Source organism: Rhinolophus ferrumequinum, chromosome 21, assembly GCF_004115265.2.
Source record: "Rhinolophus ferrumequinum isolate MPI-CBG mRhiFer1 chromosome 21, mRhiFer1_v1.p, whole genome shotgun sequence".
NCBI classification, from domain to species: domain Eukaryota; kingdom Metazoa; phylum Chordata; class Mammalia; order Chiroptera; family Rhinolophidae; genus Rhinolophus; species Rhinolophus ferrumequinum.
Window position 1 is genome coordinate 44,563,088 of NC_046304.1, and position 21,056 is coordinate 44,584,143.

The 21,056-nt window shown below is 37.6% G+C and overlaps 1 protein-coding gene and 1 pseudogene across 4 annotated transcripts in view; both read left to right on the plus strand.

The window, feature by feature from the left end:
- The window catches only part of CEP112 (centrosomal protein 112), a 389,712-nt gene that overhangs the window by 194,762 nt on the left and 173,894 nt on the right, over window positions 1-21,056 (plus strand). For all 4 annotated transcript variants that reach the window (XR_004421320.1, XM_033090398.1, XM_033090397.1 and 1 more), the window contains exon 21: window positions 4,669-4,899. Coding sequence is in view for 3 of the 4 variants with exons in the window: in XM_033090398.1 (XP_032946289.1) it covers window positions 4,669-4,899 (231 nt within the window). In the remaining variant the exon portion in view is untranslated. The remainder of the gene's footprint in view (window positions 1-4,668; window positions 4,900-21,056) is intronic.
- Window positions 1,264-2,801, plus strand: LOC117013346 (elongation factor 1-alpha 1-like; annotated as a pseudogene).

Genomic DNA, 21,056 nt, shown 5'->3' on the forward strand with positions numbered 1-21,056 from the left:
AGAACATGATTAAATTGACCATTTCTTCCCTTATGCCAAGTATTGCGTTCAAAGGGGAAGAATCATAACACAAGGAGTAGAATGCAAGAGACTTGGTTTTCAGAATAATTGGTCTATAGCTGTATGTCAGTATACAGATACCAATACATGTATTAATCTTTTTCACTATAGACTTGTGAGAATCAGCCTTTTATATAAAGCCCTCTTGCACACTCCCCTGCAACTATTTTAAATCCGCTTTGACAAAAGGGCAGGATAAAGATGGAGCACCCTGTCACCTCCAGTCTTCAGGGCTCATAGTTGTTATTATCAAGCTTTATCTTCTCCTCCAACATAAATGTGTTTGACCAGCCATCTGTAATTCATGTCTCTTCCAATCTAGTGGAGAGAGGGAGCAGGCTCAATGTTTGAAGTAGGGTGTACCGACCACAATCCAAAATAAGGGGACACCTTGTATATTAATAATATCTATCACCTTGAGTTGTTGCAAAGATGATATAAAGTAATCTACATGAAATGCCTTGTGCAACGTAAGTACTCAAAATGCTAACAATTATTATTTATCATGTAAAAATTGTTAATATTTAAAATAGGATGAGTACAGGATTTTTATTGAAAATGAGGTGACCGCCTATTGTAGGTGTTTTGATTATTAAAGCAACTTCTCATCATTAAGTTTTGCATTTTTGTTGTAACTTTGCCATTACTGTCTCTTTTGGATTTTCCGCTTTCCAGTTCGGGAAATACTGGTTTGTGCAGTGCTTGTTGAAAGTACATCATGCAAAAACAGTTATCATGTTTCAGAAAATGTTGTATTCATAACGAATGCATTGAAAATAATCATAATCATAGGTTCCCTTAGCTTGAACTAACTGTTTGTCTGGTAGCATGACAGACTAGATTCCTGATCAGCTTTCCCTCAGAAAATAGCTAAAAAGGCTAGATACATCTTTTTTTAAAGAGCACTGTTAGCACTAAAATACAGTGTATCACTTCTAAATCAGAAAGGAGAAGAAAGTTGAAGAAGGAAAAAAAATTCTTTAGAATAAAAGAAGACAAAAATGAGAGAAAAACAAAATATATGAAAGATAGGGCAGATAGCACAAAATAAGGAAAAAAATAAAGTCAAATATGTTAGCATATATACAAGTATTGACTAAATTGGACTAAATGCTACATTTAAAAGATAATAGTTGCTTTTTCGCAACGGGTTTGCTCCCAGAACATAGGTGTAGTGAAAACCACCGCTGAATCTAAGCCAAAATGGGAAAGGAAAAGACACACATCAACATTGTCTTCATTGGACACGTAGATTCCGGCAAGTCTACCACTACTCGTCATCTGAGCTACAAACGTGGTGGGATCGACAAAAGAAGCATCGAAAAACTTGAGAAGGAGGCTGCTGAGATGGGAAAGTTCTCCTTCAAGTCTGCCTGGGTCTTGGATAAACTGAGAGCTGAACGTGAGTGTGGTACCACCATCGATATCTCCCTGTGGAAATTCGAGACCAGCAAGTATTATGTGACCATCATGGATGCCCCACGACACAGAGACTTTATCAAAAGCATGATCACAGGCACATCTCAGGCTGGCCGTGCTGTCCTGATTGTTGCTGCTGGTGGTGGTGAATTTGAAGCAGGTGTCTCCAGCAGTGGGCAGACCCGTGAGCATGCCTTTCTGGTTTACACATTGGGTGTGAAACAACTAATCATTGGTGTTAACAAAATGGGTTCCAGTGAGCCGCCTTACAGCCAGAAGAGAGAAGAGGAAAACGTTAAGGAAGTCAGCACCTACGTTAAGAAAACTGCCTATACAACCCTGACACAGTAGCATGTGTGCCAATTACTAGTGGAATGGTGACAACTGCTGGAGCCAAGTGCTAACATGCCTTGGTTCAAGGGATGGAAAGTCACCGGTAAAGATGGCAATGCCAGTGGAACCACACTGCTTGAAGCTCTGGATTGCACCCTGCCACAAACTCGTCCAACTGACAAGGCTTTGTGTCTGCCCCTCCAGGATGTCTACAAAATTGGTGGTATTGGTCCTGTCTGTGTGGGCCGAATGGAGACTGGTGTTCTCAAACCCAGCATGGTGGTCACCTTGGCTCCAGTCAATGTTACAACTGAAGTAAAGTCTGTTGAAATGCACCATGAATCTTTGAGTGAAGCTCTTCTTGGGGACACTGGGCTTCAATGTCAAGAATGTGTCTGTCAAAGATGTTCGTCGTGGCAATGTGGCTGGTGACAGCAAAAATGACCCACCAATGGAGGCAGCTGGCTTCACTGCTCAGGTGATTATCCTGAACCATCCAGGCAAAATCAGTGCCGGATATGCACCTGTGCTTGATTGTCACACAGCTCACATTGCTTGCAAATTTGCTGAGCTGAAGGAGAAGATTGATCGTCGTTCAGGGAAAAAGCTGGAAGATGGCCCCAAGTTTTTGAAATCTGGTGATGCTGCCATCGTTGACATGGTTCCTGGCAAGCCCATGTGTGTTGAGAGCTTCTCTGACTACCCTCCTCTTGGTCGTTTTGCTGTTCGTGACAGGAGACAGACAGTTGGTATGGGTGTCATCAAAGCAATGGACAAGAAGGCAGCTGGAGCTGGCAAGGTCACCAAGTCTGCCCAGAAAGCTCGGAAGACTACATGAATATTATCCCCAATACCTGCCACCCCAGTCTTAATCAGTGGTGGAAGAATGGTCTCAGAACTGTTTGTCTCAATTGGCCATTTAAGTGTAATAGTAAAAGACTGGTTAATGATTACAATGCATCGTAAAACCTTCAGAAGGAAAGGAGAATGTTTTGTGGATCATTTGTTTTTTTGTGTGGCAGTTTTTAAGTTATTAGTTTTTAAAATCAGTACTTTTAAATGGAAACAACTTGACCAAAAATCTGTCACAGAATTTTGAGACCCATTAAAACAAAGTTTAATGAGAAACCTGTGTGTTCTTTTGGTCAACACTGTAACTTCCCATAGTACTACTTAGGTAAGACTTCGAGTTGCCCATAACCTACTTCTAGTGTTACATCTGCTGAAACTAAAATTTGATCATTTGGGGTTAACATTTTCTGGGTGGGAACTTTGGGTTTTTTCACCTTGTTTTAAGGGGAGGAACCATCTGTTCACATAAAGCTATGGGAGGGGGTCTGTTGGTGCAACACTTATTAATAGGTTAGGACAGATAAGCAAAGAGTAACTTGATGTGTAAGCTGGTTTACAAAGGCCAAATTCTGTAACAAAGTCCACATGTTGCATATAAAATTTTGTGTAGTTAACATCAATATTGAGTAAATTTGTTGGTATGTCAAATTTTAGTTTTTCAGTTGGATGTGAATTCTCACATTTACAAATAAATACTGAGGTAGTTTAAAGAGCCTAAAGTAAATGAGGGTTAAGTAATACTGAACACTGTCTTGCTACAGTTAATTGTATACAGATTCTAGGAAAAATAAATGATACTGGAAAAAAAATAGTTGGTTAGATTTTAAAAAGAAAATTCAAAATATATGTGCTATTCATAAGATAGATATCTAAAACTTGAGGATGTATGGGGATCCATGTCCTAAACTAATTGGTGCTCCCCCAAATTTCATATCCACTCAGAACCTGTGAAGGTGACCTTATTTGGAAGAAGGGTCTTTGTAGATGTAATCAAGTTAAAATAAGGTCATGCTGATTAGGGTGGGCCCTGAATATAAGATGAGCAGTGTCCTTATAAGAAGAGGGAAATTTGGACACGAACATGCAAAGAAAGCCACTTGAAGATGGAGGCAGAGATTAGAGTGATGTATCAGCACACCAAGGAATGCCAGGGATTGCCAGCAAATGCCAGACGCTAAGAGAAAGGCATAGAACAGATTCTCCCTCAAAGCCTCCAGAGGGACCCTCCCTGCCAACACCTTCATTTTTAACTGTAGCCTTGGAGCTGTGAGACAATGAATGTCTGTTGTCTTAAGTCACCCAGTTGTGGTACTTTGTTATGGTAGCCCTAGAAAACTAATATATCCCTATATGTTTGGGAATAAAAAGGCATACTTCTAAATGATTCATAAGTCAAAGAAAAAATAATAATGGAAGTTTAAAAACTGTTTTTTACTAAATGATAATGAAAATACCATGTATCTAAACCTAAGAGATTAAACTTAAGCAATAGTTAGAGGGGTATTTATGGTCTTCAGTTTATAAATCAGAAGGGAAGAATGGATAAAAATAAATGAGTTAAATATCCAAAATAAGAAATTAGCAGAAGGGATTTGAAATTAGAAGAAGGGAAGAACGTAGAATGAAAGACAAAAAAATCAGAGCAGAAATCAAAGAAATAAAAACAAAAAGTACACTACTAAGTACTAGATGAATCCCAGGAACATAATATTGAATACTTGAAAAAGCTGGTTGCACAATAATACATGTAATATTCCTTTTACGTAGATATTTGAAACAAGTAAAACTAAATATGTTGTATACAGTAAAATACTACATCTGAGCTAGAAGGCAAATGGCATGGGACTGGAGAAGGAGAGAAGGAAGGAAAAGAGGAAGGAAGGAAGGAAGTGGACATTTTTACATGTGTGCTGGTTTTGCTGGTTTTGGACATTTGTACGTTTTGCAATTCTTTTACAACTTTCCTATTCATAGTCTGCCCGTTTTTCCGTTTTCCAAAACAAGGTTATTGCTGATATGGAGGCCCAAGTTCACAAACTGAGAGAGGAGCTGATTCATGTGAACTCGCAGAGGAAGCAGCAGCTGGTGGAGCTCGGTCTTCTTCGTGAAGAGGAGAAGCAAAGGGCTGCGAGGGACCACGAGACGGCCGTCAGCAAACTGAGGGCCGAATCAGAGAAGATGAAAATAGAGCTGAAAAAGACTCACGCTGCCGAGACAGAGATGACGTTGGAAAAGGTAAGCAACCCAGCTGGATATTTTTATAGACAGTTGAAACCCACGTTTGAAATCCATTGCCACCATTATATTTAATCTCTAAAAGGTAGTGGACATAGAATTACGCTTCATAGTTATAAACTATTCAAACAAGCAATTTCAGTATCTTGCTATATGTGTAGGCACCATTAAAACAATATAGTTGCCTAACTTTTCCCTTGACTTTTCGTGGAAGAGATTTATAGACTATCCCATTCTATAGTAATTAAATACAGATTGTGGTAAAACAGTTTTGTAATATTGTCAAATATTATACTGATTAGGCATACTTGGGCTGGAGCCCTGAATTTCCTTAAGTGAAAACTAGGCTTCAGATCATTCCTCATTGTCTAGTAATCATTTCTAGATTTTACAGTTTTTTTATAGCACTGTAATGTAAATGATGACATATTTTACCAGATTGATTTTTCAGATAAAGTTTCTTTAGAATTTTACATTTTTGAAATAAATGGAAATATGATGTTTGCAAATCTTGGGTGGACCTATATTCCAGGGACAATCCAAAATATTCTTTTTCTGATGTTCTGGAAACCTATAAATATTTCAGTTAGGTAGTGAATGTGAACTGCCGTGAATGTGAACTGCTGTAATAAATGTAAATTGTCCCTTGAGTTTCTTGAGACCAGTCTGTACCTTCGGATCAAGAAACTTGGAAAGCGTAATTTAAGAATCTTGTAGTTCTGTTTAATTTTTCCCCCTCTTCTTCTTCTTCTTTACATCATGTTAAACCTTTATGGAGCAACCGTACACCACTATTCTAGGCACTAGTCCATTCATTTTCCATGGGTCAGATCCTCAGGTGCTCACTTGATGTTAATGGTACCTAACTTTATCTGAGAGTCAGATTTCAGCCCCTTGGCAGCATAGCTCTGAACCCAGAAATAAATTGGAAAAGGGGCTCTCAAAAGGGAGGGAGCCTGGAGCCTTCTTGGAGGAACAACAAGGAGGCCAGCTAGAAATGATGATCAAGAAGGAGGAGAAAGAGGTGATGAGGTCAGGGAAGAAATCTCAGAGGTGAACCATGTCCTCCTTTCACTCTTCGTGAGAGGAGGGGGCTTGCCACGTTTTGAACAGAAGCATGACCCGATCTGACTCACGTTTGAATAGGACCTCTCTGCTAGTGCTGAGAATAGACTGAACTGAGGGCAGAGAAGGAAGGAGGGAGACTAGTTTACACATTATTGCAAGAATGTAGCCAAGAGATGATAGAGGCTTGGGCCTTGGGCTGTAGCAGTGAAGGTATAAAAACTGATCAGATTCGGGAGACGTTCTAAAGGTAAAGCTGACAGGATTTCCTGTTGGTTCAGATACGGGGAGAGGGAGAGAGGAAGCGGAAAGGAGGGGGCGAGGAGAGGGAGAAGGAGAGAGAGAGAGACTGAGTGAGCAGTCAAGAGTGATTCCAAGGTGACCTGCTGGAGCCAGTGGACAAATGGTGTTGCCGTTTGCTGAAAGGAAGAAGATGGCAGGAGCAACAGGGTGGGCCACTCAGGACATGTCCCAGTTGAGATTCCCTTCATACGGGCAAGTGACGATGTTCGTGATAATGCCATCAACACAGTCCAAAATGATAATGTTTTATGCTACCACATAGTTTCGGGAATCAGGGGAACTTCCCTATATGGAGTCATTTGAGCCCTCTCACAACAGCAAATAAAAGAGAGACCGATGGAGAGTGCAAGTGGTGTTCCACTGATCTTTTCTGGTAACTCTTACACATACCTCACCGTGGCTTCCATCATCTCTGCCACCAGTTCAAAGTATTTCTATGTAAATGTTCTCAAATGGCACACCAGTGCAGCTCAATTTAAGAATTGGACATACCAAAGCTAAAAGCTAAAAGCATACACTTATAAAGCATACACTTTCGGCCTTGATTTTCTTGCATTATATATTCACATTTTCAATGTTCCTTTTTAAAAGATGAAATTTTTCAGGTATATGTTTCTACGTGTTACTAATTAACAGTTTATAGATAGTAAAACAATAATATTAGAAATCGTGGGTAATCCATTTGGCAAACATTTCTAGGAGATTTTCGAAATCCCACAAAGGCGTTATCACAGGCACTGTAGGGATACACCGAAAAAAGGGGTAAAAGAGGTACTGCCCTTAAGGAGATTCTAAAAAATAGCAACTGCAAGACACACACACACACACACACACACACACACACGTACTGCAAGGTAGAGTATGAACTGGGGGAAAATTATTTTCTGTCACGGCAATCAGGGAAGATTAACTATAGAGATGTCACTTGAACTAGACATAAGTAGTATGTAGGATATGCAAGGTGGCATTCTAAGTCACAGGAATAACAACAGCAAGAGCAAACAAAGCCAGGTTAATCCAGGAGTGTGCTCAGTGATCAGGCTGAAAGGCTAGGGATCACTGAAAGTCTGCAACGCTGTGATGAGTATTTTAATTTCATTGGGTGAATGGGGAGCAGCTCCTGAGGACTTTTAAGCAATGGAGTGTCAAGAGTCACGTGATTATTAGGAAAATCTCTGTCAGTGTTGGCAAGATGCCATAGCAGTAGAAGTAGTTGGTGGGGACTGGATTAATCCAAGCGAGAGGTCCCTGGGGGCGCATTAGAGGTGCATGCAGGTAGTGAGAATATAGCAGTGACAGTGGGCCAGCGGAGACATGCTCGAGAATCATTTCAGAAATGTCATTGATTGGATGTGTTAAGTATAACTCAACCCTTAATAGATTGGGAATGAAGGAGAAGTTTTTAGTTTGGGGAGGAAAAAGATGAATTCAGTTCAGTTATAAACATGTTGAGTTTGAAGGGCCATCGCTACACCCAGCTGCGACGTTCACTTGCTACCGAAGGAACATTTGTAGATAATGATAAGGGAAGGCAGGACTAGAGAAAACAGCTGTAGGAATCACCTACAGAGAGGGCCTGTCCAAGAGGGGAATGCAGAAAGTAAACACATAGCGGTGAAGGAAGAACTTCTGTTAGAAGGTGGAGGTTGAGGTCGGGGAGGAAACAGTCAAAGAAGGGTCATCAAGGTAAGAGGAATGCATTTTCATGGAAATAAAGGAAGAGAATATTTAGAAAGGATTGTCAAGAATGTGACAGAAAATCAGGAGGAATGAGGGTGGAAGAAAGAGGGTGGAGAAGGTCACGGGATTGGAAACTGAGAAGTCAGTGATGATTTTGGACAGAGCACTGGAAATGACAGTGTGGACAGAAGCATGGTGGCGAAAGATCTGTGAGAGAGTAGTGAGGAAGTGGGGATTAGTGAGTACTCTATGGTCTTGGAAAATCTGATACTAAAAGGAAAATGTAGTTCGCAAGAGCAGCTGGAGTTAAGGAGAATATAATTTTAGGCTGAAAATGTCTTGAAATACATGAGAAGGGACTGGTGGAGAGGAAGAGCGTAATGATGCAAAGAACTATAGATCACTGATGGCTTGCGATCTAAGAGACGAGGGTGTGAATGTAATTACCAGCACGGGCCCACCCTCTCCCCTTGGCTACAAGGATCCAGCCTCATAAGACAGGTCTGTTCCTGGGACGTGCTTTGTTCTCTCCTGCCTCCAGGTCTTTGCACCTGCCACCCCGCTGCCTGGAATGTTCTTCCCGGTGCTTTTCTTACCGCCATCCTCCTCCTCTCCACTCTGCATTCCTCAGAATCCTTTCCTCACCTCTCTATCTGAAGTCTTGCCTACCTCCACCATCCTGCCTTTTCCCGTTGTTTTCATAGCTCATCTCACTATCTGAAATCATCTTTTCATTTTTCCCCCTGTGTACTTTCTGTTTACCCCCATTAGAATGTAAGCTCCATTAGGGGGACCTTGTCTATCGTGTTCGTTTCTGTGCTGCTAGTGTCTAGAAAACTCGGCCCATGGTAGGTGCTCACTGAGTTTTTATGAAGCAAATGAATGACAGGAACCATGACTCTTGAGGATTGAAGAAAAGAGAGCTGGTAACGGTACAACAGAGCTCTGTGACAAGAAAAGCTTATATCTGACATCATCTATATTCTTAGTGAAGAATCCCAGTAGTGTGCTCAGAGTGAGGAGTTTCCAGAGTGAAACAGCCAGGCTTCAGCCTGAGCAGATGGCTGGACTGCAGCTGAAAGGAAGAGGATATGAAGGAATTTGCTCAGGTAGAAATGGAGTTCTGCAGGTAGAGGGGGGAGCGTGTGTGTGAGCCTGGGAGAATGGGGTGCTCCAGAACAGAACTGAGAACACAAGTGGTACAAGAAGGTAGGAAAGGGGTTTTAGCATAATGACCTTAACTGACATAGAGAGAGGTGCCCGAGAGGCCAGTCAGAATGCAGGGACTCGCTGGCAGAGGCAGAGTCTGGGCAGTGGGGCAAGAGCGCTGCCTGGACTGGTTGTTTACAGCCAGGAGTTTGGTTTTTGTTGAGTTGGGGGAATGAACCAACCTCCAAGTTCATATGATAAAATTACAAGTGCTGGGCTCTTGAGATGAAGAGTAATTTATATATCTAATTGATAAGTGTTTTTATTTAACCAGTAAAAGGAGTTTAGCAATTTCCAAATGCAGTGAAGACCAGGACTCGGGGTTCCCTGAAAGCAGTCCAGGGTCACATGTGGTGCCTGGTACAAAGCAGGCGTTAAAAAATGTTAAGTGAGTGAATGGAAGAGTGAGGAGGAACTGGGGAATTCAGGAGAGCCTCTATGAATGGTAACAGCAATAAATGAAAAATCGTTATTCATTTATCTAAATTTGATTTCAACCCATTATCAATACTATAGGTACGATATTTTTATATTCAAATACTCATTTGTTTTCTGATGTTGTAATTTCCTCCACATTACTTAATACGTATTAAATACATAGCATAAATCTTTTTTTCAGACGTGGTTTTAATTTTTGGTACACAAATTAGTAGACATTTGAGTTCTTACTGTAAGTTTGAATTAACGCTAAAATAACCTGGTAGGTAATTCCGTTGCTAGACTATTCTGTCTTGTGCATGTTACTTTGAATTCTTCTTATTGTATCTTATAAAAGGTTTAATGTTTTCTCATGTTTAAATAAATCTGAAAGTGAAAATATTCGTTAGTAGTTTAAAATCTAGTCAGAATTGAGGGGTTTAGAAATTAATTTTCTATTATTAGTATCAAATTGAGGTTCAAAGAGGAGAGGAAAATAACACCAGAAAAATACATAATCTAAATGTAACATTCGCTGTGCGTTTGTGCTGTCTCAGTAGTACTTACAATGTTAGGGTTACAAAAGAATTCCTAAGTCCAGATCCTACCTTGCACCTGTCAGCGGCGATTTACACCTAGATGATATTTTCCATGGCTTTGGGTTAAGAGAAACATGCAACACCTCCACAAGGTCAAAATTCTTGAAATAGAGAATCCAGGAGAATAAATGATGGACATTTGCAGAGTGAAAGCTGCTTTTCTAGTCTTTTAAAATCTTTTCAAACCAAATTGAAAGTCCATAAAATATAGAACTTTGAAAAATTGAAGAACGCTACTAAGTGATGGTAGTGGGTAATTTTCAGAAGACTCATGAAAACTTTGCTATTTAAAATTTGCCATTGTTTAAGAGATCTATTCAGCTACTATTTAAAATAACTTATCTTGAAACAGAAGATATTTTAGAAAATATGGAAACTAGAAAAGAGTATAAAATTCCGTTACTTTCCGAGATAACCAATAGTAATTTAACGTGTATGTAAAATAGCCATGTTAACTGACTGAGATCATACTAAATGAAAAGTTGTGTCTTTTGCTTTTAAAAAGCTTATGCTAAGAATATTCCAGTGTTATTTGAAATTCTTTGAATAATATTATAGTTTCCATTGTTTCATGATATTCCATTTTATGGATGGAGCATAATTTATTGTGGTTTTCTTTTATTTTTAAGCATTTTTAAGAATGAAGTTGAACATTGATAATAGATTTGTTATTCACATTTCATTTTCTGAGAATTGCCTGTTCATATTCTTTGTCAGTTTCTCTTCTATTAGTACCCCAATGTTTTTCTCATCACCTTATATAAATTCATTTTATATGTAGAATGATAAAACTCTTATCTTTGTGGCAAATAGTTTGGCATTTGCCTTTTCATTTTATCATCTTATTTCATGATACACACAAAAAAATTTGTTTGTATTTAGTGTAATCTGTCCATTGTTTCCTTTGTGAATTCTTTATTATAAGTAGTAATTTTAAGCTTCATGATTTGATATTCAAAAACATATGAACACATCAAACATTTTCTACACTGTACTCGACTAAGTAAAAAGCTCTTATGAAATTGACATAGCATTTACCAGCTTGGGTTTCTGGTCTCTAATTTTAATGGTATCTGAAGGATTATACTGGAATTCTGCCAGCCTGAAGTCATTAAAAGGCTTTGAGCAACAATTCGGCATCTTTTTTAAATTTAAGAAAAGCTCCATATGGCATAATTATTCAAAGCTAAGGTCATAGAAACTACTTAAACCTTTGAAATTTATAATTAAAGGATTAATATTAACTTATGAAGACTGTCATTTTGGCTTAAAATGGATTTTTAAACTCAGTTCTGTTCTTTTTACTTTGATCTTTTCCCTGTCTTTTTCCTTTGCTAAAAATATGAAATTTTGTATCCTTAAATTTTAAAATTTCAATGTTATGCTCAAACAGTTTAGATCTATACAAATTGATTGACAGACAGCATTCAGTATGGTTTTTACAACATTCTACCTATGTGATGAACTTTAAATTTTTATTTTCCTCTGGGTGTATAAGCCGCAGTTTGATGAAATGGCCTATAATCATATCTCCAAACATAACAATAAATTAATTTACAACAGGAAAAACATGCACAAATGACAACTTGGAAAACTTTGGGTGTGCACATAGTTTGAAGGGGATGAACTGGCGTTTACTTTATTATGGTTTAGAATTTTTCAAGTATCTCCAAATGACCTCAGTTGTAAAACTGTTTGAATGGTGAAAGAAGGTATGTCTTATCTTATATGAAAGCGAAGACTTTTTTTGGTCATTTTGACAATATATGCAAGTCAATCCAAACCAAATATTTTCGTTCAATGAGTCTGTGCATCTCCTGTGTAACAGGAGGAATTGTGGTTCCTTAGAGACTCAGTTTTACATTAATCCCCGTGCCTCCTTTTCCTGATCCTGACGTGAGACACCTATTTCGCAGTTATTTCATTACGTAAATACTGAAATAATGTCTGGGGTGTTTGTTGATTAAGCAAAGAGAGCAGAGTGTCTGTCATCATTCATGCTTGAATATTTACATTGTCAAGGTTTTACCTGAGTGGGGCTCAGTGCCAAGGTGGAGTCAGAGAGAGACACTGGGTGGAAATGCTCTGCCCCCTGCGGAGTGCCTTTCACTGTTTCCAGAGACTCTTTCTCACTGTTTCTCCTGGTGTCTCTGCTGCACGTGAACAGTCTGGGAGAGCGAATCAATAGCTTAACTTCAAAGTCTCATGTTCCTAGACTAGAGAACTATTATACTTGGAGAAAATTAAAAGGCAGTATATTTTATGTTTAGATTATTCCAAAATAAAATTTAGAATCATAAATGAATCATTGCTTATTTTTAAAGGAAACATATAAAGTTTACAAGATCAATCCTCCCTTATCATCCTCTAGCCGAACTTTCTAATGTTCTAATCACACCGTTGTAAACACAAGTCCTGCCATTCACCAGAAGTTGTTGGTTTTCTCCTTTTGGTCTTTCTTAAGTGGAAACATTTCTACCTAGAATAAAGGAAAAAATTCTCTCAGGTCAGTGCAACAAAAGGTAGTAATTTGGCTTCAAAAGTTACTGAAAAAAGAACAGTTTATTTGCCGTCTTCAGAAATTGGTATTCAAATGGAGAGAATTGGGAGCAAGTAAAATAAGCAGGTATTTGTTCCAAAAGCATTTGTCTGTGCGTGTGAGTGTGTGTGTGTGTGTCCTTTTAATCCTTCAGCTTCGTAGCCAAATTTGTAAGAGTCTTAGTGGACAGTGCATCCTTTTTTCATAAGACTGAAGAAAATAAGATGAAAAAGAAAATATGTATTTTAGTGTATTTTCATCCGTGCTGAAATGATTACAAGTGAGAACAGAAATAATAATTAGCACTCTCTTGATAGATTGCTATAACTAGTGTGCCTGTACTCCCTGATCTGCCCAGGAATGTCCCAGTATCCTGTATGGTTTAGCATTTCCTCCAACCTCTTTCACTCTTAAACATGTGCCAGCACAATACAGTGGATAAATAATATCGGGAAGTTTATTTCTCTCTCACATAGCAGTCCAGAGGTTTTAGTGTGGCCCAGGTGTGGGAGCAAATGGTTCTGTTCCACTAGGGCATTTAGGAACCCAGGCTGGCTGGTAGGATGCCTCTGTCATCTTCAACATGGAGCCTCTGTCTCTGCATGAAAGGCTGCTGTCCCAGTTGTAAGCTGAACAGTGACGTGCGAAGGTCACCATCTAGTTATAGTGTGTCCCACCCTAAGCCCTACGGGTCTTCAACCTGCTGCCCTTTTCTTGCCCCTGAGAGACCAGAGTCACAAAGAAAAGGACATGCGGGCCCTTGAGCCCTGGCATTACACTCGCTGACATCAGCACTGAGCAGTGTGGTTGTGATGTCAGCAGCCCCTGCTCACCCCTGCCTGGGAGGTTGGCGGGTTCTCATGCCCTCTCCCCTGGCCCAAGTCATCTTTCTGTCGGGGCAGGGAAGCCGCGCCCTCAGTAGCATCAGAGAGAAGCTTTGTGTTGCTGCAGCCTGCTCTCAGGCTCACGTCTTTGCTTCGGAGAGCTTCATGGGGGCCAGAGGACATGTGGGCCTCTCTGACTCTAGGCCGCTCGTCTCCCAAGGAAAGCCAAGCCCCAGCTCTGACAGGAATGAAAGGAAAAAATGGTACTGACCCCGAGATAGAGCTGCCTAGTAGTCTGAGGCCTCTGAGAGACACGGGACCCTCTAGCCTCACGGAGAAGAAGGTAAGAGAAAGATACCCTCTGTGTTCCTCCGACGGGGATCTTTTTAAGAAACAAATCTCATTGCGGGGCGGGATTAGGCACTGACAATATAAAAACAGCCTCTTCCCTCAAAGAGATTTATTTTAATGGGTCGGGGATCATGGAACAAATAAACCTATGATTACATTGAAATGAAATTAGAGCCATGCCCTGGGAAACACCCAGGAAGGTGTCTGGAAGTCTGTGGGGGAGGAGTAGAATCAGGCAGGACCTTCTGGACAAGATAGGTGGTCAGCTAATGGCATTTCCCTCCCCTGCTTAAAAACTTAGGAGGCGCCATTGCCTAAAAAAGTGAAGTTGCCGCAGCTCTTTAGCTCTGTGGCCAAGGATTTGCACAATCCCATTTTTCCTCTTCTACCTTTCCTTTTGTTTTGTTTTTCTTATTTATTTTAATTAATTTTGTAGTGTACAGTTCAGTGGCATTAAGTACATTTAAAGTGTTGTGCAACCATCACCACCATCCATCTCCAGAATACTTTTATCTTGCAAATCCAAACTGTATCCATTCCACAGGAACTGCCTATTTCCCTGTCCTCCCAGCCCCTGGCAACCACCGGTCTACGTTCTATCTCTGTGTACTTGACTGCTCTGTGTATTTGACTTCAATCATATGAGGGAAATCAAGCAATATTTGTCTTTTTGTGACTGGTCTATTTCACTTAGCATAATGTCTTCAAGATTTATCTGTGTTGTAGGATGTGTCAGAAGTTCCTTTTAAAAAAAAAAAAAAAGCTGGATAATATTTCATTGTATGTATACATTTTGTTTTTTCATCCCATCAGTGGACAGTAGGGTTGCTTCCATCTTTGGGCTATTTTAAATAATGCTGCTTTGAATACGAGTGTGCACTATCTGTTTGAGTTCCTGCTTTCAATTCTTTTGGGTATATACCCAGAAGTGGAGTTGCTGGGTCACACGGTAAATTCTATTTTCACTTTTGTGAGGAACACGCTCTGTTGTTTTCCATGCTGCGGCCCCATTTACATTTACCAACAACGCACAGGGGTTCCGACTCCCCATCCTCACCATCACTTGTTTTCAGTTTGTTTTGTTTTCCTGATAGCCATCATAATGAGTAGGAAATGGTATCTTCTTCGACTGTTCTTAAGTGTCTCCCCCGCCACAAATACAGTCTGTGTTGTGCTCATTCCTGGTGACCCCCTTTTCCACGTCTAGGCTGTAGACATTTTCCCTTCGTGGCTCCACACTTGGTTTTCTCTCTGCTTGGAAGACCTGGAGAACTCATCCTCCTCACTCAAAACTGTTACCTGGCCCTTTCTTTCTCCTTCCTACACCAACTCCGGAGAAAGCGTTCTCTTTCCTGTACTCTTATAACCCTTCATTCATTCTTCTCTTTTTAAAACATTTTTTTCATCCAGATATAAGTTACATACAGAGTACGTATACTTCTGTAATATTTGACAAACTAGCGCAGCAGTCAAGATAAAGAAGTGTTCCACTACCTCAACTATCCCTCCAGACCCTTTGTTGTAAACCCCGTTTCCTTCCCCTTGCTCCAACTCCTGGTAACCACGCAGCTATTTGCTGTGACTAGATTTGCCTTTTCTGGAATATATACTAAATGAATCATTCAGTATATTGCCGTTGAGCATAATGCATTTGAGATTCGTCCATGTTGGTGTGTGTATCCATAGTCTGTGCTTTCTAATTGCTAATACTATTTCATTGCACGAATGTGCCGGTTTCTCCATTCTGCAGTTGGAAATTTGGGGGCTGTGAAACATTCATATAAAGGTTTTGTATGAACACAAATGTTTTATGTCACTTGGGTAAATAGCAAGGAGTGGGTTTGCTGAATTGTATGTTAAATATATTTTTTGACTTTATTAGAAATTGCCAAACTGTTTTTCCAAAGTGGCTGTATCCTTTAACATTCCCATCAGAAATGTGTGAGTTCCAGTTGCTCTGCAGCCTCATCAGCACTTGATATTGTCAAGTTTATATTTTTGCCATCCTAATAGGTGTATCTCATTGCATGTGCGTTTCTCTAATAGCTAATAATGGGGAGCATCTTTTCATACGTGTATTTCTCATCTGAATATCTTCCTTGGCAAAGTGTCTATTTAAATGTTTTTCCAATTTCATACTCCATTGTTTACTTTCTTGTTATTGAATTTTGAGAGTTCTTTACATATTCTGGGTATAAGTCCTTTATAAGATACATGATTTAGAAACACTTTACACAGTCAGTGGCTCAACTTTTCATTCTTTTAACGGTATCTTTCAAAGAGCAGAGGTTCTTAATTTTTATGAAGTCACATTTATCAATTTGTTCTTTTATAGATCATGCTTTTGGTGTCACATCTAACAAATCTTTGCCCAACTTAAGGTCACAAAAATTTTCTTCTGTTTTCCTGTAGAAGTTTTATAGTTTTAAGTTTTATAGTTAGGTCTGTGGTCCTTTTTGAGTCAATTTTTTGTGAATGGTGCAAGGTATAGATGAAGATTCAGTTGTTTTAGCACAATTTGTTGAAAAGACTATTCTTTCTCCAAAGAATTGCCTTGCAGCTTTGTTGAAAATCGTATGTGTGTGATATGCAACTGAACTCTTTATCATGTTGTTCCATTGATGTATATGGCTGTCCTTTTCCAATACCACACAGGTAGTATGAGTTGTCCAACTTTGTTCTTCCTTCTCAAAATTGTTTTGCCTGTTGTAGTTTCTTTGCCTTTCTTAGAATCAGCATAACATAGTCTACACAAAATTCTGCTAAGATATATATATATTTTTAAATGTGTTGAATCTATTTCCCAGTTTGGAGAGAATTGAAATCTTGATGATATTGAGTTTTTCAACCCATGAACGTAGAATATGTTGCCATTTATTTAGGTTTTCTTTAAATTCTTTCATCAGTGTTTATAGTTCTCAGCATATAAATGTTGCATTTATTTTTATTAGAGTCCCACCTAAACAGTTCATGTTTTTAATTTCAGTTCCCAATTGTTTGTTGCTAATATACAGAAGCACAATAGATTTTTTGATATTGGTCTTGTATCCTGTGACCTTTCTAGACTCACTTATTAGTACTAGTCACTTTTTTTGTAGATTCTTTGGGATTTATACATGATCATATAAGCACCTGTTACCATGTTTCCCTGAAAATAAGACCTAGCTGGACAATCAGCTCTAATGCGTCTTTTGGAGCAAAAATTAATATAAGACCCAGTCTTATTTTACTATAATATAAGACCGAGCCTTATATAGTATAATATAATGTAATGTAATATAATATATAATATAATAAATATAATACCGTGTATAATGTAACGTAGTGTAATATAATGTAATATATTATATAATACCGGTTCTTATATTAATTTTTGCTCCAAAAGACACATTCGAGCTGATTGTCCAGCTAGGTCTTATTTTCAGGGAAACACAGTATTTAATAGTTTTCACTATGAGGGATTAATTTTATTTTCATAAAGCAGCATATATCAACATATATTATTTCTTACAGTAGTGTATTTTATTACCAGACTGGTGAATTTTGGAAAATGACTTCTCAAAATAAACCTAACATATGAAGAGTCAAATGATATCATACCCACCAGAGAAAATGCATACAGGATATGGAAGCAGGAACATTTGTAATTTCCCAGTTTATTTAGGTGTATCTTATGACACATATATGATTTTTAAAAATAATAATGTACACAAACATATGATAGACAAAGTGATAGATATTTTTAAATACCTCTTTTTAAGATACAAGTTATTCTTATCTATGACTCTCCATATTAATCATTCTTTTTAAAAATCAAAATGATTTTTAAATGTTTTAAAATAATATAGTTTATGCATATTTTCTAAATATTGCGTTGAATCCAGAGCCTCTACTACTTCAATATTTCAAAATTTCTGCAAGTACAATAATGAGATCAGACCCAAAATACATTTCTCCTACACACATGTTAAAAATTTGGTGAAAAAAAGAACCATTGTTGTCATTCTCAGTGAATGAATGACCTGTTTTTAAAAAAACAATATTACTTTGATAGTTGAGAAGTTTGTTTAAAGTATCGGAATCCCCAAATTGTGTAGAAAAATCTCTTTAACTCCCATGTTTTAAATTGTATTCCTCTCTTAAAATTTTTATTTCTTATAATTCATTACATTTTTAGAGTATATTTTGAACTTTATATTCTGAGTCATAGCTCACTCTCTCGCGCGCTCTCCCCCCACCCCATATATATAAAAACGCATAATGCCTGAAATATATGCCCCAAAATGTTATTAATATGCACATATATCCACAATTTAGAGTACACTAATAAATTTTAATAATAGTGCAGGCTGTATCATTGTACTTATGGTTAAAACACCAGTTAAGCAGCCAGGTATAGAGTATTGTATAATATTTTTTGTATTTTTTAGAATGTATTACAAATTATTATTGAAAAAAAGAAAAGCTTCATTTTTAAGTGTCTGCAGATGTGAATTTTGGCTAACAAAACTGTTTTTAATATTCATCTATGGTATTTTCTTGGCAAAGAAAATGGACATTTGTTCCCACTGCGTGAATTTAGCAGATCGGTAGACTCTAAGGAGGCAACCCTGGGTCATGGAAAATATCTCATAAAACATCCCTGTCTTTGACTCTTATTTGTGACAGTTGCTTATGTTATTATACATTTCATATTATTATTGAACAAGGAATTTTAACAGATTTTACACGAGCATTTAAAGATTTCTAATTTAGACCTATATTTCTATTAATTATTGCACTTTTAATATGGCATACGGTATTTATTTAACCCAGACTATTAAATTAAAGGAAGCATCATACATTTTAGGGACTTATTGAGAATAAGAAATTATTAGAATCATCATACCTAGATCATAACTAATCGTTTATTTAGTTCCGTATTTGGTGTCTAATACCACAAAGAGAATAAATGAGTGATGTGAACTTCCAAATCTCTAGCTTCCTTACTATTCTGTGGGTGCAAGAGGCAACATATATGTAACAAGCATTTACTGTATACTTAACTCATTGCTCATCACAACATGGAATGTAACTTTGTCCCTGCTTTCTGGAAGCTTTTGTTATTGCAGTGATCATGAGAAATACCAGCATAAAAGAACTTCTAAAACTATATAACTACGAATAATAAAATTCTAGATTAGGGTACAATGCTGGGGAAATCTGAGATGGTCTGTAGTAATCACAGGCTGTTTTATGGAGGAGGTGGTCCTTGAAGTACAATATTTGAATTGGCACTAGATAGGAAGAGTTTTCTGAGGTGGTTTGAGAGAATAAAATGGGAAACTAAGAGCTTAGGACAAAATGGGGGAGTATCAAACACTAAAAATGAAAATCCTAATTATAAAAAGTGTAGAAGATGACTTTTTAAAACTTTTTATTTTTAAACATTTTGTTTACACTCACAGAAAAAATTTCAAAATTATTCAGAGAATTTCCATACATCTTTCACCCAGCTTCCCACATGTCAGCATCTTAGCTATCCATTGGACAGTCGTTGAAACCATGAAATTAACATTGGTAAAATTTTTTACATTTACATTGGTAAATAACTACAGACCTTATTTAAATTTCACCAGTTTTTCCACTGATCTTTCGCTGTTTTTCCAGGATCCAATCCAGGATCTCACGTTGCATTTAATTGTCGAGTCTTTTTAGTCTCCTTCAATATGTGCCAGTTTCTCAGTCTGTCCTTATCTTTCATGACCTTGACACTTTTGAATAGTACTAGTTATTTTGTTAAATGTTTCTCACGTTGGGTTTGTCTAACATTTTTTCATGATTCAATTAAAGTTAAACATTTTCTGGCAAGGATGCTATAGAAATGATATTGTGCCTTTCTCAAGTGCATTATATCAAGGGATGTGTGATAGCGAAATATCTTATTACTAGTGACATTAATATTGGTCACTTGGATAAGGTGGTATCTGCCAGGTTTCTCTGCTGTAAGGTTTTTTTGTCCTTGTAGTATGTAAAATATCTTGACGAAATATTTTGAGACTATGCAAATATCCTGCTTCTCCCCAGGCTTTCATCCATTAATTTTACCATCCATTGGTGAATCTTGCCTATAAAATTATTACTATTATTATTTTTTACTTACAATTCCTTTGAAGTTTGGGCATTTTCTGTCTTTAAGTTATGCCGAGGGTGTTAATTTTTCATTTTTATTTTTTCATATCTGTAGGGGACAACGTATTGGAAGTCAAAGGTGACTCTTTAAACACAAGTCTTTTTTACAATAAGGAATCAAATTTAGGGGAGAAATAAAAGAAAAAAATAAGATGAAGCTAGAGTAAAGTTTGTGGGGAGAAAAAAGAAAGCCTGCTAGGAGGGTTTGTCTACCTCCCAGAGAAGGGACTTCAGTTTAACTCTGTATTTTCCAGGAGCAAATGTAAAGAGTGTATCACAGTTACTTGTAGATCACGATTCAGTGCAATAAAAATTTTAAAGTCATTACTTCAAATTCCTGGAGTTGAAATCTTCAGAGAAAATTTAGTAGGGGTTCTCACGAAGAAGACAGAATATAATATGGTTAACATCTTCAATAACATTGTTATGGAGCATAACATTTTTATAAGGTATTTTCTTGTAATGGAGGCGTAGGTATTTTTTTTTACTTGAACTTCATAAAAATCAAATAAACTATTAAAGTGAGATGTAGTGTATTAGAAGTCGACCTTAGCTCCAGAAGTCCTTAAGAACTCACAAACTATTATAAGCTTTGTAGAATTATTTAGGGATTGAAAAAAATTAATGAACAGACACTATTTACTTCAACAAAAATTGAATCTCTGCTATTTGAATGTTACTGTGCTAAATAATCAAAACCTTATTATAATAGTATTTTCTCTGGAGTAGAAATCATTTGGTATCAAACCATCTGAAGAAGATTAAATAGAGATGTCCCAAAATAACTTTGCTATAAGATAGTCTCAAAATATTAACTTTGAGGAGAAAGTTAACAAAATTGAGGTTTGCCAAGCATTTGCCTTGTTTGTTGTAATTCTTGAGAGATTTCCTACTTCAGTTTTGCTTCTGATGATAATTTTATCCACTAAGCATGTAGAAGAATAGTGAGGAAGAAAAAATGCATTCACATCCTGCTTAGGTTATATCTTGTTAATTTTC